The sequence below is a fragment of the Saccopteryx bilineata genome, chromosome 8 (genome assembly GCF_036850765.1).
Source record: "Saccopteryx bilineata isolate mSacBil1 chromosome 8, mSacBil1_pri_phased_curated, whole genome shotgun sequence".
NCBI classification, from domain to species: Eukaryota; Metazoa; Chordata; class Mammalia; order Chiroptera; family Emballonuridae; genus Saccopteryx; species Saccopteryx bilineata.
Genome location: NC_089497.1, coordinates 75,596,352 through 75,614,133, shown reverse-complemented (window position 1 = coordinate 75,614,133; position 17,782 = coordinate 75,596,352). Strand labels below are relative to the sequence as shown.

At 38.6% G+C, this 17,782-nt stretch overlaps 1 protein-coding gene across 3 annotated transcripts in view; it reads right to left on the bottom strand.

Annotated features, from left to right (window-relative positions):
- GNB4 (G protein subunit beta 4) overlaps window positions 1-17,782 on the bottom strand; it is a 76,048-nt gene that overhangs the window by 44,454 nt on the left and 13,812 nt on the right. For all 3 annotated transcript variants that reach the window (XR_010726864.1, XR_010726865.1, XM_066241399.1), the window contains exon 2: window positions 12,019-12,093. Coding sequence is in view for 1 of the 3 variants with exons in the window: in XM_066241399.1 (XP_066097496.1) it covers window positions 12,019-12,075 (57 nt within the window). In the remaining 2 variants the exon portion in view is untranslated. The remainder of the gene's footprint in view (window positions 1-12,018; window positions 12,094-17,782) is intronic.

Here is a 17,782-nt window from a genome sequence, read left to right as displayed (position 1 = left end):
TTCCCCCTTAAATCAGGAACAAGACAGGGTTGTCCACTCTCTCCACTCTTATTTAATGTGGTACTAGAGGTTCTAGCCAGAGCAATCAGACAAGACAAAGAAATAAAAGGCATCCATATTGGAAAAGAAGAAGTAAAGGTATCACTTTTTGCAGATGATATGATCCTATACATCGAAAACCCCAAAGAATCCACAAAAAGACTACTAGAAACAATAAGCCAATACTGTAAGGTCGCAGGATACAAAATTAACATACAGAAGTCAATAGCCTTTCTATATGCCAACAATGAAACAATTGAGAATGAACTCAAAAGAATAATCTCCTTCACAATTGCAACAAAAAAAATAAAATACTTAGGAATAAACATAACAAAGAATGTAAAGGACTTATATAATGAAAACTATAAACCATTGTTAAGAGAAATTGAGAAAGATATGAGATGGAAGAATATTCCTTGTTCTTGGTTAGGAAGAATAAATATAATCAAGATGGCCATATTACCCAAAGCAATATACAAATTTAATGCAATTCCCATCAAAATTCCAATGACATTTTTTAAAGAAATAGAGCAAAAAATCATCAGATTTATATGGAACTATAAAAAACCCTGAATAGCCAAAGCAATCCTAAAGAAAAAGAATGAAGCTGGGGGCATTACAATACCTGACTTCAAACTCTATTATAGGGCCACGACAATCAAAACAGCATGGTATTGGCAGAAAAATAGACACTCAGACCAATGGAACAGAATAGAAAGTCCAGAAATAAAACCACATATATATAGTCAAATAATTTTTGATAAAGGGGCCAAGAACATACAATGGAGAAAAGAAAGCCTCTTCAATAAATGGTGCTGGGAAAACTGGAAAGCCACATGCAAAAGAATGAAACTGGACTACAGTTTGTCCCCCTGTACTAAAATTAACTCAAAATGGATCAAAGATCTAAACATAAGACCTGAAACAATAAAGTACATAGAAGAAGACATAGGTACTCAACTCATGGACCTGGGTTTTAAAGAGCATTTTATGAATTTGACTCCAATGGCAAGAGAAGTGAAGGCAAATATTAATGAATGGGACTACATCAGACTAAGAAGTTTTTGCTCAGCAAGAGAAACTGATAACAAAATAAACAGAAAGCCAACTAAATGGGAAATGATATTTTCAAACAACAGCTCAGATAAGGGCCTAATATCCAAAATATACAAAGAACTCATAAAACTCAACAACAAACAAACAAACAACCCAATAAAAAAATGGGAAGAGGACATGAACAGACACTTCTCCCAGGAGGAAGTACAAATGGCCAACAGAGATATATGAAAAGATGCTCATCTTCTTTAGTTATTAGAGAAATGCAAATCAAAACTGCAATGAGATACCACCTCACACCTGTTAGATTAGCTATTATTAACAAGACAGGTAATAGCAAATGTTGGAGAGGCTGTGGAGAAAAAGGAACCCTCATACACTGCTGGTGGGAATGTAAAGTAGTACAACCATTATGGAAGAAAGTATGGTGGTTCCTCAAAAAACTGAAAATAGAATTACCTTATGACCCAGCAATCCCTCTACTGGGTATATACCCCCAAAACTCAGAAACATTGATACGTAAAGACACATGCAGCCCCATGTTCATTGCAGCATTGTTCACAGTGGCCAGGACATGGAAACAACCAAAAAGCCCGTCAATAGACGACTGGATAAAGAAGATGTGGCACATATACACTATGGAATACTACTCAGCCATAAGAAATGATGACATCGGATCATTTACAGCAAAATGGTGGGATCTTGATAACATTATACGAAGTGAAATAAGTAAATCAGAAAAAACCAGGAACTGCATTATTCCATACGTAGGTGGGACATAAAAGTGAAACTAAGAGACATTGATAAGAGTGTGGTGGTTACGGGGGGAGGGGGGAAAGGGAGAGGGAAAGGGGGAGGGGGAGGGGCACAAAGAAAACTAGATAGAAGGTGACAGAGGACAATCTGACTTTGGGTGATGGGTATTCAACATAATTGAAAGACAAGATAACCTGGACTTTTTGATCTTTGAATATATGTAACCTGATTTATTGATGTCGCCCCATTAAAAAAATAAAATTATAAAAAAAAAAAAAAACTACAACCACTGTATAAGATGCACCCAGTTTTTAGATCCCAAATTTTTTTTAAAAGGTATGTCGGTATGTCTTATACATGGGGAAATACGGTACTTGCAAATTTATATTATGTAAAGATTCTACTTACTTTGAGAAGAGCTTACTCATATGAACACTTTATCCATTATAAAACTGAATACAAAATAATTATTTCCAATTAAAGGCAGAGCTCCATATTGTCCACCATAAGAAATACAAGACCTCATATTAACATTTTGTGGAAAAAAGAGAGAAAACTGACAAATTTCACTCCAAATTAGACAAGTAAAAATTTAAAAAAATCTGTTTTCCTCTATTTGTTTTTCACATTTATAATAAATCATATATTGCGCCAAAGAGCATAAATGTACATTATGTACTGTGTTTATAGCACAGTTAGATAAATATATGGTTGGATTATATTTCTGGAAGCAAGGGAGAAAGAAAGTAAAGAAGGAAATGAGGGTCTTTAAATATAGCATGACATGATTAAACTGAGAAGAAAAGTACATGGTATTTTACACACGTGGTTACTTGAAATTACAGGAAATGATTTAGTGCCCTTTGGGCTTGGGATGCTAGAAGATGATAAAGACACAGTATTTTCCACCCAAGTACACACAGGGGAGGCAAATGTGCACAAGGAACTGTGATACAAGGCAGGCTGTGATCAGCCCTGTAACACAAGGGCTGTCTATACCTGTTAGAAACTGTCACTTACAGGTGTTGAGCTAAGTCCTTTACATGTCATTTCATTTCATCCTCTCCACAAACCTATACAGTAGTTACTGGTATTCGTGATTTATAGCAAAGATATCAAGCATGAAAAAGTTTAAAAACTTGCACATGGCCACAGAATAATGAAAAGGTGCAATCCATCAGTCCATGCACTTTCCGCCATGCCATGGTCCAATAAATGAAAGGACATATCCAAGTGAGGCATTTTAGAGGAGACACGCTAGGACTCAATGAATAGGAGTCCCAGGAGCAAAATTAAAAAAGAGGTAGTATAATTCTAGGCAAAGAAAACAACTTGAAAAGAGGTAATAAAGTGGAAAAGCACAACATGCATTCAGGGAATGGCCCCAGACTCATGGCTATAGCACAGCTGTGAAGGCAGTGCCATAGTGGTACTAGGATATAGACTCTGGAATCCAAATATACATGGTCTGAATCTTGGACCTACCACTTACTAGTTATGTTACCTCGGCAAGTTATTTAATCTCACTGAGGCTCGGTTACCTCAACTATAAAATGAAGTAACACCGTCTACCTCACAGGGTTCTTGTGAGGACTGAATGGACATCTGGCTATGGTATCATTCTAGACAAGACTACCACAAGAAAAAAAAAATTACAAGTCAATATCCCTGATGAGCACAATGCAAAGAAACTCAACAAAATACTAGCAAATGGAATCCGACAACACAGTAAAAGAATCACACAGCACAGTCAAGCAGGATTTATTCCAGGGATGCAAGGATGCAAGGATGATTCACAATGTGACACACCATGTTGATAAAATGAAAGATAAAAATCACATAATCATCTCAATAGATGTAAGGGAAAAAGAGCACTTGACAAAATCCAACATCTATTTATGATAAGAAAAAGATACAGTCTCAACAAAATAGGTATAGAGGGAACATACCTCAAAATAATAAAGGCCATATATGAATGACAAGCCCACAGCTAACATCATACTCAGTAGTGAAAAGCTGAAAGCTTTTCCTCTAAGATAAGAAACAAAACAAGAATACCCATTCTCACTATTTTGATTCAACATAGAACTGGAAGTCCTAGCAAGAGCAATTAGGCATGAAAAAGAAATAAAAGGTATCCAAATTGAAAAGGAGAAAGTAAAACTATCACTATTAGCAGATGGCATGGTATGATATATAGAAAACTCGACTCAACAACAACAAAAAAAACCTGTTAGAACTAATAAATGAATTCAGTCGAGTTGCATAATACAAAACCAATATACAGAAATCTGTTGTGTATCAATATACTAATAAAGAACTACCAAAAAGAGAAAATTTGATTAAAAGAAATTAAGAACAATCCCATTTAAATTGCATCAAAAATTAAAATATCTAGGAATATATTTAAAGAGTTGAAAAATAAAACACTGAAAACTATAAAACATTGATTTAAAAAAGTGAAGATGTAAATAAATAGATATTCTATGTTCATGGACTAGAAGAATTAATATTGTTAAAATGTCCATATCACCCAAATCAATCTACAGATTCATTCAATGCAACCACTATCAAAACTCCAATGGTATTTTCCCCAGAAATAGGACAAATCCTAAAATTTAAGAACAAAGCTGAAGATACCATGCTCCCTGATTTTAAATTATATTACAAAGCTCTCCTGGCCTGTGGTGGTGCAGTGGATAAAGTGTCGACCTGGAACGCTGAGGTCACCTGACTGGAACCCTGGGCTTGCCCAGTCAAGGCAAATAGGACAAACAAGAAATGAACTACTAAACTGAAGCAACTATGAGTTGATACTTCTCATTCCCACCACCTTCATTCTGTAAAATCAGTAAGTAAAATCTTTTAAAAATTAAATAAACTATATTGCAAAGCTATAGGAATCAAAATAGAATGGTATTGGCAATAAAAACAAACACCTAGCTCAATGGAATAGAACAGACAGCCCAGAAATAAACCAATGCATACATAGTCAACTGACTCATGACAAAGGAGGCAAAAAAATTTTTTTTAAAGGAACAATAGGGAAAGGGCAGTTTTTTCCATATATAGTGTTGGCAAAACTAGACTGGCACATGCAAAAGAATGAAACTAGATCACTACCTTATACCATCCCATTGGGGACAAAATTTTTGTTGCATCCACAAAAACACTTATTATTACCTAATTCAAGTGTGCTGATCTCAAATCTGACATTAGTTTTTCTCTGTAAGCTACAGTTTTTTTGCAATTGAAGATTTTAGGTTTTCATCTTATTGTAAAGTTTTTAACATTTAGATGAAGTAGAATGTCTTCTTAGGCATCATCTTTGTGAAAATATAATAATTTATATAATGCAGTAAACTCACTAATACACTAAAATATGACTGCATCAGAATTTGTCTACAATTTTGAAATAGAACATATTAAAACACTTATTTTAATCATAAAATTTGCGTAAAACTTATTTAAATTCTACTCAGGCAAAAATTTGTGTTTGTAGCTCTTGTGTTTGTCTACTTGTTGAGGACAATCTCATTTGATGCTCCAGCAGTAGTCTGCTCATCACTAACAGCTCCAAGATTTTTGGGAAACTTATCAAGGTGACTGACTGTTCAGGAAGTGAATCTTAACACTCATGTCACATCCAATGTCGTGGAAAGCCAACAGCATCCTTTGAACCAGAAGTTCATAGTTTTTCTGCTTTTATGTTGCCAAGGAAGTTCTTTGTAACTGTCACAAAAGACTGTCATGCTGCTTTCTCCTCCTTATTCATCTTCCTGGCAAATTCTTCATTACATATGAGGGTTCAAATTTGAGGTCCATTGAATATACCTGCTTTTATCTTCTCAAAAGAAAAGGCAGAAAAAGCAGAAATAGTATGTTGAAAGCATTCACTTTCTCTATTCAAAGCCTGAACAAACTGCTTCATTAAGGCAAGTATGATGTGAAATGGGGAAAAAAATTATCCTGTCTCGATAAACTACAGGTTCATTCACAATATTTTGCATCCCTACTTCCAAAGCTTCACGTTTCAGCCACTTCTTCTGTGTCCAGTGTTTCTCCCGAGCTCAGCTGTTCCACAAACAGAAAGTTAAAGATACTTCGTGAAACCTCTCTGTTGTCCTAGCAGGAAATTTACCATTTTAAGATCCACACAAGGGAGGGGGGAATGGGAGAGGGAAAGGGGGAGGGGGAGGGGCACAAAGAAAACAAGATAGAAGGTGACAGAGGACAATCTGACTTTGGGTGATGGGTATGCAACATAATTGAACGACAAGATAACCTGGACTTGTTATCTTTGAATATATGTATCCTGATTTATTGATGTCACCCCATTAAAAATAAATTAAAAAAAAAAAAAGATCCACACAAATGATCCAGTTATGCTCCTCATACTTCAGAAAGTCGAGGACAATTTTTATGTCATTATAATCTTCTCGCAGATGAGTTGAATAACCAATTGGAACCGCTGCATAAACATTACCATTGTGTAGGAGAACACATTTCAGACTCCATTTAGAGCTGTCAAGAAATAGCCACCATTCTGTTGGACTGTAAGTGGTAACACCTAGCTGGCTCAAAAGACTACTGATATCATGACAGTAAACAAAGTGTCTGTCTTCAGAAAAAAAGTCCACAAAAATTTGTTCATGCTTCCTGAAATGAAATACTTTAGCTCAGTGGTCCCCAACCATTTTGGGGCCACGGACCGGTTTAATGTCAGAAAATATTTTCATGGACCGGCCTTTAGGGTGGGACGGATAAATGCACAAAATAAAATTATGTGACTGGCGTAAAAACTGTGGCATTTTAAAATATAACTGTCGAACTTACAAGACAAGTGTCAAGAATGAGTCTTAGATGGATGTAACAGAGGGAATCTGGTCATTTTTTAAAAATAAAACATCGTGGCCCTGGCCGGTTGGCTCAGTGGTAGAGCGTCAGCCTGGCGTGCAGGAGTCCCGGGTTCGATTCCCGGACAGGGCACACAGGAGAAGTGACCATCTGCTTCTCCACCCCTCCCCCTCTCCTTCCTCTCTGTCTCTCTCTTCCCCTCCCACAGCCAAGGCTCCATTGGAGCAAAGTTGGCCCGGGCGCTGAGGATGGCTCTGTGGCTTCTGCCTCAGGCGCTAGAGTGGCTCTGGTTGCAACAGAGCAACGCCCCAGATGGGCAGAGCATCGCCCCTTGGTGGGCATGCCAAGTGGATCCCAGTCGGGCGCATGCGGGAGTCTGTCTGACTGCCTCCCCGTTTCCAACTTCAGAAAAAAAGAACAAAAACAAAAAAACACATTGTCCAGACTTAAATATAAATAAAATGGAAATAATGTTAAGTTATTTATTCTTTCTCTGCGGACCGGTACCAAATGGCCCACGGACCAGTACTGGCCCGCGGCCCGGGGGTTGGGGACCACTGATTTAGCTGACCGGTGAAGTACATTCTTTTCTTGAAGCCCAGAAGCTAATAACTCGGCTGCTTTCTTTGATAGGCCTAAATCTCTTACTAAGTCATTCAATTCGGGTTGGCTAAACTGCTGAGGGGTTAATGACTGCTTGGCATCAGAAGAAGACCCTTCAGATTCTACAACCATTTCCTCATGCATCTTATCAAAGTACACTTGATCACCATGTTCACTTTCTTTGTCCTTACAAGAAATAAAACCATTGAAAACTGGAACCGGGAGTGTCTCAGAGTGTGGGATAGTTCGTATTGCTGAAGGAATATTAGGATATGCGATCATATGCCGTTTTTTCTTGCCAATGCCCTTTGTATGTATCAGACAGAAATAACAGTCACTGCTGTGGTCCTTAGGTTCACGCCAAACCATGGGAATACCAAAAGGCATTCCTTTTGTCCAGTCACGAAGCATTTCCTCACAATTACAACACACAATATGAGAAGCCCAATCCTTGTCTTGATCGCCAAGCGGAACTTGAAAATAGACATTATATGCATGTGTCACAAATGATGAAATATTGTGCCTTTGACGTTGAAGTGTGTAACAGCCACATATACAACAGAAGGTGTCAGGACTATTACATTCACGCCTACTCAAAGAAGCCATGATTCAATCTTAAAACAAAATAAGAGGGTGTTTTATCAGATAATAATTTTTTACATTTAAAAACAACTACAATTATGTAAAAGTGATGTTTGTAAAACATTAATTGCCTGCGGTTATGTTCAATCCAAGAGTCGTTGCCCTTTAACTCCAATTTAAAAACCAATGCATGCCATTAACAAAAAGAAATTAAAATTGCATAAAAACTAGAGCATGCAATTACCAGCTAGAAGCAGCAGTCATTGGGACTTGGACATGAGCTGCAAAGTATAGAATGGTGACAACAATTCCAGTGCCATGCAGACTTTTCCTGTGGGGAACTTTCCTGGACTCCTGCTCCCTGTGACAGCTCCTAACAGACTGAACTGTGGTTGGGTTGCATGTTTCAGGGATTTGGCATGGTGATGTGGTCAACTTGGACTTGGGGAACATGTTAAGGACACTACTCATTTATGGATTCTTGCTGTATTCGCCAAGAGTTTGCTTAAAGGCTCTTAATCACTGTAAAAAAAAAAAAAATAGAGGACTAGATGAAGAAGATGGGGCACATATACACCATGGTATATTATTCAGCTAGGAGAAATGGTGACATTGGATCACTTACAGCGGAATGGTGGAGTCTTGGTAGCATTGTGCGGGGTGAAATAAGCGAATCAGAAAAAAACAGGAACTGCAGGATTCCATACATTGGTGGGACATAAAGGCGAGACTAAGAGGCATGAACAGGAGTGTGGTGGCTATGGGGGGTGGGGGAGGGAAGGAGGGAGAGGGGGAAGGGGAGGGGTACAGAGAGAACTGGATGGAGGGTGGCGGAGGACGATCTCTCTTCGGGTGATGGGTATGCAACATAACTAAATGACAAGATAACCTGGAAATGTTTTCTTTGAATGTATGTACCCTGATTTATTGATGTCACCCCATTAAAATAAAAATTTATTTATTTAAAAAAAAAAAAAAAACTAGAGCATGCACAAAAAACGGATTTCAAATTTGGAATCAGCGATGCAGTAATATATAGAAACAGTTCTAAAACCTCATGCAACAGAAAATTTAAAAATATTTGTTCCCCAGTGAACTCTAAATGGATTAAAGACTTAAAAAATTAAGCAAGTGAAACTACATCAAACTAAAACGTTTATGCACAATAAAAAAAAGAATCAACAAAATGAAAAGGCTACTTGCCAAAGGAGGATATATTTGCAAATCATATGTGATAAGGTGCAATATCCAAAATATATAAAGAATTCAATATACCTCAACAACAATAAAAACCAAACACTTGGTAATAAATGGGCAGAGGATCTGAGATGACATTTGCCATAGAAGATATAAAAACAGTACAGGAAAAGGTGTTTGGCATCACTAATAATAAGGATAATGCAAATCAAAACCACAATGAGGTATCAGTTCACATGCTAGAATGGCTGTTATCAAAAAGACAAGAAGTGTTGGCAAGGATGTAGAGAAAAGGTAACCTTAACCTTTGTACACTGTTGTTGGCGTGTACCATGGGACTGATGCAGCCACTATGAAAAATAGTATGCAAGTTCCTCAAAAAATTAAAAATAGAACTGTCATACAATAATTCAGCAATTCTACATCTGAAGAGATATATTTGTCTGAAGAAAATAAAAACACTAACTTGAAAAGACAGACATCCAATGTTCACTGCAGCATTATTTACAATAGCCAAAATATGGAGACAACTTAATATGAATGAATAGATAAAGTAAATGTGGTTCATATATATAGTGGAATACTACTTGGCCATAAAAGCAAATGAACTCTTGCCATTTGCAACCAGATAGATGGAACCTGAGGGCATTATGATAAATGAAAAAGACAGAAAAAGACAAATAGCATTTGATCTCACTTATTTGTAGAATCGACAGAAAAAAATCAAGTTCATCAATACAGAGAACAGATTTTTCTAAAAATGAGATGAGCATGCTAGAATTTAAACTGGCTTAGTAAATACAGATTTATTAGAACATAAACTGGCGCTTGACCAGGTGGTGGCGCAGTGGATAGAGCCTCGGACTGGGATGCGGAGGACCCAGGTTCGAGACCCCAAGGTCACCAGCTTGAGCGTGAGCTCATCTGGTTTGAGCAAAGCTCACCAGCTTGAGCCCAAGGTTAATGGCTCGAGCAAAGTGTCAGTCTGCTGTAGCTCCCCAGTCAAGGCACATATGAGAAATCAATCAGTGAACAACTAAGGAACTGCAATGAAGAATTGATGCTTCTCATCTCCCCTCCCTTCCTGTCTGTCTGTCCCTATCTGTCCCTCTCTCTGACTCTCTGTCTCTGCCACACACACACACAAATGCCACATAAACTGGCTTAATAAATATAGATCTATATTATTTATGTGCTTGGCCAGTCTGGAGCAAGTCACAAAAAGTAGAAATGGTGAAGAATCCTTTGTGGTAATGGCAGCAACATTTAATTTAGAGAGTGGCCCATGAAGCCTTCTCTGTTCATCTCAGGCAAAATAAATCCCTCCTTTGCTTTGTTAGCCTTGTTCAGACATGTAAGTATTGACTCCCAGTTCTTATTCACATCTTAATCATTAACTTCTTCAAATTCTTGGCAATAATAAGACTGGTTATGATTTCAACCCACTCATAATCAACTTTTCATCAGTGAATGTTCTTCACCCATCCCTTATTTTCCTGCTCCTTTCTCTTTTCTTGTCATATCTTTGTAGTGAGCCTGTGCTTGTTCCTTTTTTCTTACTCTTCACTTTTAAATTAGATGAGTTCCTTTGAAATACTTATTGCAAAAGGTACATATTGAAGAGGGCCATATTAGTATTCCAAGTTACTAGAGATTCTCCCTGCTTCATACCAAAGTTCTTTATTTATATTTGTAAATTGTTTTAGACCTTACTTTTTTCCTGGGATAATAAATAAGCCACACCAGGCTACTACCTTGACATTCCTCAGTCCAGGGGACATCTGTTTCCACTGTTGCAAAGAAAGGACTGTTGGAGTGGTTCCTGAGGGAGTGCTACCTACTTTATATGAGATTTATAGTTGCAGAAACCCTCCTCAGAGCCTTCTCACACCCTGACATATCGCTACGTCTGGCAACTCTTCCCAATCCTGTTATGAAGTTCAAAATGTCTTCTAATTTTGTTAAAGATGGAGTTTGTATTTTTTCTTACGCACTTTACTGTTTTGAGTTGATTTACAAGAGTAAAAAACATACATATCTTCATTATACCACTAATAATTTTTAACAGTTTTGTGCAGTCTAATGTTTTAGAGATGAACAATTTTTAGTATATTACAATGTGATAGCAGCACCTCATTGTATTGCACCAAAAATCAAACTGTGATGCCAGGTGTTGACCAAAAAGAGAACTATGTTTGTCTTTCAGCAAGGATTACATATATAATATTAACTTCTTCAGGTCACAGAGGCCATCAATCCACACATCTATTTGTTAGAAATGATTTTTGGTTGGCCCTGGCTTTAGGCGACCCCTGTGTTTTGGTCGTTCGACCCCCGCCGGGGTCGCAACCCACAGGTTGAGAACCGCTGCTTTAGAGGCACAATAAAAACAAACTGACCATTTTCAGTCTAAAAATTATTTAAGCCCTGGCCATTTGGCTCAGTGGTAGAGCGTCGGCCTGGCATGCAGAAGTCCCGGGTTTGATTCCCGGCCAGGGCACACAGGAGAGGCGCCCATCTGCTTCTCCACCCCTCCCCCTCTCCTTCCTCTCTGTTCTCTCTCTTCCCCTCCCGCAGCCAAGGCTCCATTGGAGCAAAGATGGCCCGGGCGCTGGGGATCGCTCCTCGGCCTCTGCCCCAGGCGCTGGAGTGGCTCTGGTGGCAACAGAGCGACGCCCAGGAGGGGCAGAGCTCGCCCCCTGGTGGGCAGAGCTTCGCCCCTTGGTGGGAGTGCCGGGTGGATCCCGGTCGGGCGCATGCAGGAGTCTGTCTGTCTCTCCACATTTCCAGCTTCAGAAAAATACAAAAAAAAAAATTACTTAACATATGTAGACTGATGACCTAATGAACAAATCTGGTTCATTACTGGTACTAAATAAAAGCGTTAAAATATTTTTAAAATATATATATATAGTAGATTGCTCTTACCTGGATCTGATTCCGCAGTTGTTCAGCTTCCTGCCTCAGCTGTTCCAGTTCACTCATTTTTTGAATTTGTTTACTCTGAAATTAAGAACACAAAGCAACTATAAGAGAGACTAATTCAGTTCTCCATTTAAATATTTAATATGCTTTAAAATTATATATAGCTTCTTTTTTATCTTTCTGAAACTCCAATGAGATAGTCAATTATTACTAGAACATAAACTGGCTTAGTAAATATAGATCTATATTATTTACAAAAGATCTTATGGTGGAATATAATCAGAGAATGGAAGAGGAATCTTTAAAATGTTTTCATTATTTGGAGGGAAAGAGGCGAGTGAGTGAGAGGCATCAACTTGTAGTTGCTTTAGCTGTTCACTGATTGCTTCTCACACATGCCTTGACCGGGGGCTCAAGCCAGCGACCTTGGGATCATGTAGATCAGGGGTCCTCAAACTACAGCCCACGGGCTGCATGTGGCCCCCTGAGGCCATTAATCCGGCCCCTGCCGCACTTCCGGAAGGGGCACCTCTTTCATTGGTGGTCAGTGAGAGGAGCACATTGACCATCTCATTAGCCAAAAGCAGGCCTATAGTTCCCAGTGAAATACTAGTCAGTTTGTTGATTTAAATTTACTTGTTCTTTATTTTAAATATTGTATTTGTTCCCGTTTTGTTTTTTTACTTTTTAAAATAAGATATGTGCAGTGTGCATAGGGATTTGTTCATAGTTGTTTTTTTTTTTGTTTTTTTTTATAGTCTGGCCCTCCTAACCGTCTGAGGGACAGTGAACTGGCCCCCTGTGTAAAAAAATTTGGGGACCCCTGATATAGATGATCCTGTGCTCAAGCCAGCAACCCCATGCTCAAGCTGACGACCTCAGGTTTCAAACCTGAGACCTCAGAGTTCCAGGTCAACTCTCTATCCACTGTACCACCACTGGTCTGGAGAGAAATCGAGCTGTAGTTTTCAAAACTAAATTATAGATAATTACTACATGAATGGAGTCCAGTGAGAAATACTTAACAACTGGGCACCAACAGACATCCTCACTTGGATGTCTAATAGGCATCTCAAACTTAACACTTGAAAACTGAGCCCCATACCCCTGCCCAGATCTTCCTTATCTCAGGAAATGGTAATCCCATTCTTTCAATTGTTTAAACCAAAACCTGGGAGTCATCTTTAACTTCTGTATCTTTCTTCATACTCTACATATCTACCATTGGACAAGCATGTCAATCCTTCCAGAAGAATATCCAGGATTTAAGCAGCTCAGATTATGTCCACTCTGACCACTTTGGTCCAAGCCACCATCATCCCTCACCTGTCTCCCCTCTCTCTTGCTTCTGACCACTCTCCAGCCAATTCTAAATATAACAACTAGCGATCCTTTTAAAACACAAGTCACTCTTCTGCTTTAAATCCTACAATGTTTTTCTTCTCCATTCTGAGAACCTTACTCCTTATATTGAATTACAGAGCTCTACTCAACTGTTACACACTACCCTCAACCTCCTCATCTCTCTCTCTCTCTCCCACTCTAGATTCAGCCACTCAAAAGCTTCTTAATGTTCCTTGAAGACACTAAGTAGGCTCCAGCTTAGCGTCCTTACACTTGCTCTTCCGTCTACCTGAAACACTCTTACCAGCCCCCATCCCGCAATGTTTTTTCATCGCTTGCTCCCTTACTTCTCATCAAATGTTACCTCTCAGAGCAGCGGTTCTCAGAGGGACCTTCGCTGACAGGACTTCTGCACCCACTTGCCCCCTTACCCTGTCTACAAGGTCACGACCAGACTCACCACCATCGAGCATGCATTTGCTCACTGTTGTCTGTTTTCTCTTAGTAGAATATAAGCTCCTTTATTAATGCAGACACGTTGTTTGCTTTATTCTTTGCTATATCCTTAGTACCTAAAATACTTTCTTCTCCAGTAAATAAGCTAACCTGAAATAGCTTTAAAAATAAAGAAAAATTTGTTCTAAAGATTTAAGATGAATCACAGAACCAAAAGCCATGAATACTATCAGCTCAGGAAGAAACCAGAGGCTGAAAACCTGTAGCAGTCTTTCTCTAACTGTCCTGCTTTCATCTGTTTTCCCTCTCTCTACAGAATACCTTTCTCTGTCCTCTAAGCACAAGACTCAATTTATATCTCCCCAGGTCACGACTAGAGCCCAAAAGGACTATCACAACACCAAATTCCTGCAAGAATCTTTGGGGTATCCAGCCTTCATTCACTTCAACTGTGAAGTAGTACTAAAACTGCTCACTAAAACAACTCTAAACTAATAACTGAACAGTTTCACAATAAGCACAGTGCTCCTTCAAATACTGTAAATTCTTAACTGATAGGGTTGCAGGTGGGGGCCGTGACCCCTCCTCCCTTAAGTGGACAAAGGGACACTGACAAACGGATGTTCCAGGTCACTTCCCCCAGGCATCCGGGTGACTAGCCCGGGTGTGGAAGGTCCCCTAGCTTATTTATGGTTAATCTTACATAAATCGCTGAAAGAGACATTTTTCCTTAATGACCATCAGCCCCCACCCTCAAATCCCCTATTTAACTAACCCTACCTGTTAGAGAACTGCTCTCCCTTACGAGACAGCCCAGCAAGCTTTCTCTCAATAAAGCCCGTTACACTGGTCTTTCGGACTCCAAGTGATTCTATCACTGACTAAGTTCTTTTTCAACATATTTGATTGATTTAGCACAGTTTCTATAACTATCCTATAGTGAAAGCACTGTAAGTTGAGCAGAAAGCAGCATATCAGTTATCTTTTAAAAGTTCAGCTGTATGCCTGACCGGGTGGTGGCGCAGTGGATAGAGCGTCAGACTGGGATGAGAAGACCCAGGTTCGAGACCCCGAGGTCACCAGCTTGAGCCCAAGGTCGCTGGCTCGAGCAAGGGGTTACTCGGTCTGCTGAAGGCTCGCGGTCAAGGCACGTATGAGAAGGCAATCAATGAACAATTAAGGTATTGCAATGCACAACGAAAAACTAATAATTGATGCTTCTCATCTCTTCGTTCCTGTCTGTCTGTCCCTGTCTATCCCTCTCTCTGATTCTCTGTCTCTGTAAAAAATAGTAATAATAAAAGTTCAGCTGTACCAGTTACAAATATAAAAAAATACCAATGAGCCACTGTATCCACACCAATTTATTCAACAAATGGAAAAAATACAGTTATGTAATTCAAAGTGCCTTTTCCCTCCACTTCTTCAAATGCCCACAGAATTTTTATTAAGGCATTATGTAGCCTGTAAATCATACTGCTGTGTTAGTGAACAGCTATTTTAAGAAAATACAAATATCTTAGCCACTAATATTTTTCATTCTGATCCTGAAAGCATATAAAATGAAAAAAATATTTTCAATTGCACTTAAAAAAAATTTTTTTTTTTTAAATTTTATTTATTCATTTTTAGAGAGGAGAGAGAGAGAGAAGGGGGGAGGAGCTGGAACCATCAACTCCCATATGTGCCTTGACTAGGCAAGCCCAGGGTTTCGAACCAGCGACCTCAGCATTTCCAGGTCAATGCTTTATCCACTGCGCCACCACAGGTCAGGCCATAATCATACTTTAAACAAAAAACGAAAATAAATTATTCCCAGGAAGAATTCTCTTCATGGCTCAGCGTCCCAGGAACACTGCAATGCAGCCACCTGTCCCTCTCCGTAACTCCTGGAGAAGCACTGAGGCTTCCTCCACAAGCAGGGGCTGTGTTCTTCTGTTTGCAGGCAGAAGACATAAACCACTTCCAGCCCATAACGGGCTCCTTTATATAGTGTCTCCAATGGAGCAGGCTGGAGAAAGAGAGGGCCTCCAAGGGAAGAAAGGATAGGAGGAAAAAACCTCCAATCATTTGAAGGGTTTTCTCACAGTACACCCACCTCCTCAAGATACCTGACCCACCCCAACAGCACTTTGCCCACCCCTACTCCAATGTCTCCATTGAAGCATTTATTAGTCATGTTTTATCCTTCAGATAAAAAAGGGAAGAAACAGTAATAACCACTAATTTAACCAAATAGCTATCAGTCGTTTTCAAAAGGTGGCTACCAGAATCATCATCACTAAGGAACATACTAGAAATGCAAAATTTTAGGCTCTTCCCCAGGCCTAATGAACTCTGAGGGTGGAGCCCAGCAAATTGTGTTTAACAAACGTTCCAGGTCATTCTGCTGAGGCCTCCTGGACTTTGAGAACCAAAAGATCTCAACTCTGGTTTACACAGGAAACAAATCTGAAACTGTCTGGAGAAACAGTTCAAGAATGTGTGCTCATACATTGAGAAGTTCCTTAAAAAGCTAAATGGCATTTACATTATCCTCTTAGTCAAAACATCTAAATACTTAAAAAAATAAAGATACTAGATGGAAATCATAGAGAAAAATCATTTCCATTCTTATTGGTTTTAAATTTTGCTAAATTCGTTCCCATTTCTGAGTTGTGAGGGGGAACTGTTTCGGAAGTATGGCTTTAGGGTGCAAAAAGGCAACAGAGAAAAAAACACAGACGTTCCCACACACAAATTTCCTATTTCTCCACGCTCACAACTTACAATGTTTTTACAAAGAAATCACTAACAACTATTAATACTTGTCAGATTTCAAGTGTTGCCATCCCTTTTCTCAAGGGAAACAGCACATTGGGTAAAATCTTGATTTTTTTTGGAAGCCATTACCTCCTTTAAAATAACCCATTTATATGAGGTCCTGTTTTACTCTTTAAGAAATATAAGGATGAAATAAACATCAGGATTGGAACGAAAGCTTAGAAAGCAAGCTACCTTCTTCTATCTTGAAATACCCATTACAGCCTCACCTGTGGTGGTACAGTGGGATAAAGCGACGACCTGGAACACTGAGGTTGCCGGTTCGAAACCTTGGGCTTGCCTGGTCAAGGCACATATGGGAGTTGATGCTTCCTGCTCCTCCCCCTTCTATCTCTCTCTCTCTATCCCCTCTCGCTAAAAAAAAAAAAAATCAATAAATAAAATATTAAAAAAAAAAGAAAAGAAATACCCATTACAGCCTGAGAAAATAACTTGGGGGAAAAAAACCTCTTTTTTAAAAAAATATAAGGTTTAAATGGATTAAACTTTGTTAAAGTAGCAAAGTATATGAGAAAATACCCACCAAGAAAACAGTGTTTCATGCACCGTTGGAATTAACTAAAAAAAGAACTTGGATTCTGAACTGCCAAAAGTAATTTTTATTTATTTTTAATTTTTTCCAAAATAAAAAGAACATAGTGGTTTTCTTAACAAGACACAACATGATTGATCCACACAGAGTAATAAATCAATGAATAAGGAAACAAGTTCTTCATCTAGATATCATATACGAATCCATTTGGGGTGAACACTTTGGATAATGACGGGGGGCTGTGTCATTGACCAAGGCAGTCACTGTTGCACAAAGCTAACCTGAGACGGTTCATTTTATAACCCAATAAAATAACATGCATAAAAATAAAAATAAACTAATAGGAATTCATAAAATTAAAAGCAAAGGGATTCTGTGGTTTCATTCCTACACACTTTTACATTTATGTTATAAATGAAATTTGTGTGACCTCTGCAATGTTTTTAGACTATCTCCCATTTATAAAAGGTAAGTGTTTAACCATAAGGTCATTAAGGAAGCTTAATTTTTAATTGAAAAATTACAAATTATCCTTTAAATAAAGAAAAAAGAAAAGAAGGGGGAAAAGTCTTTGAGGCAAAGCCAACAAAATCTAAATCCACAGGAATACCA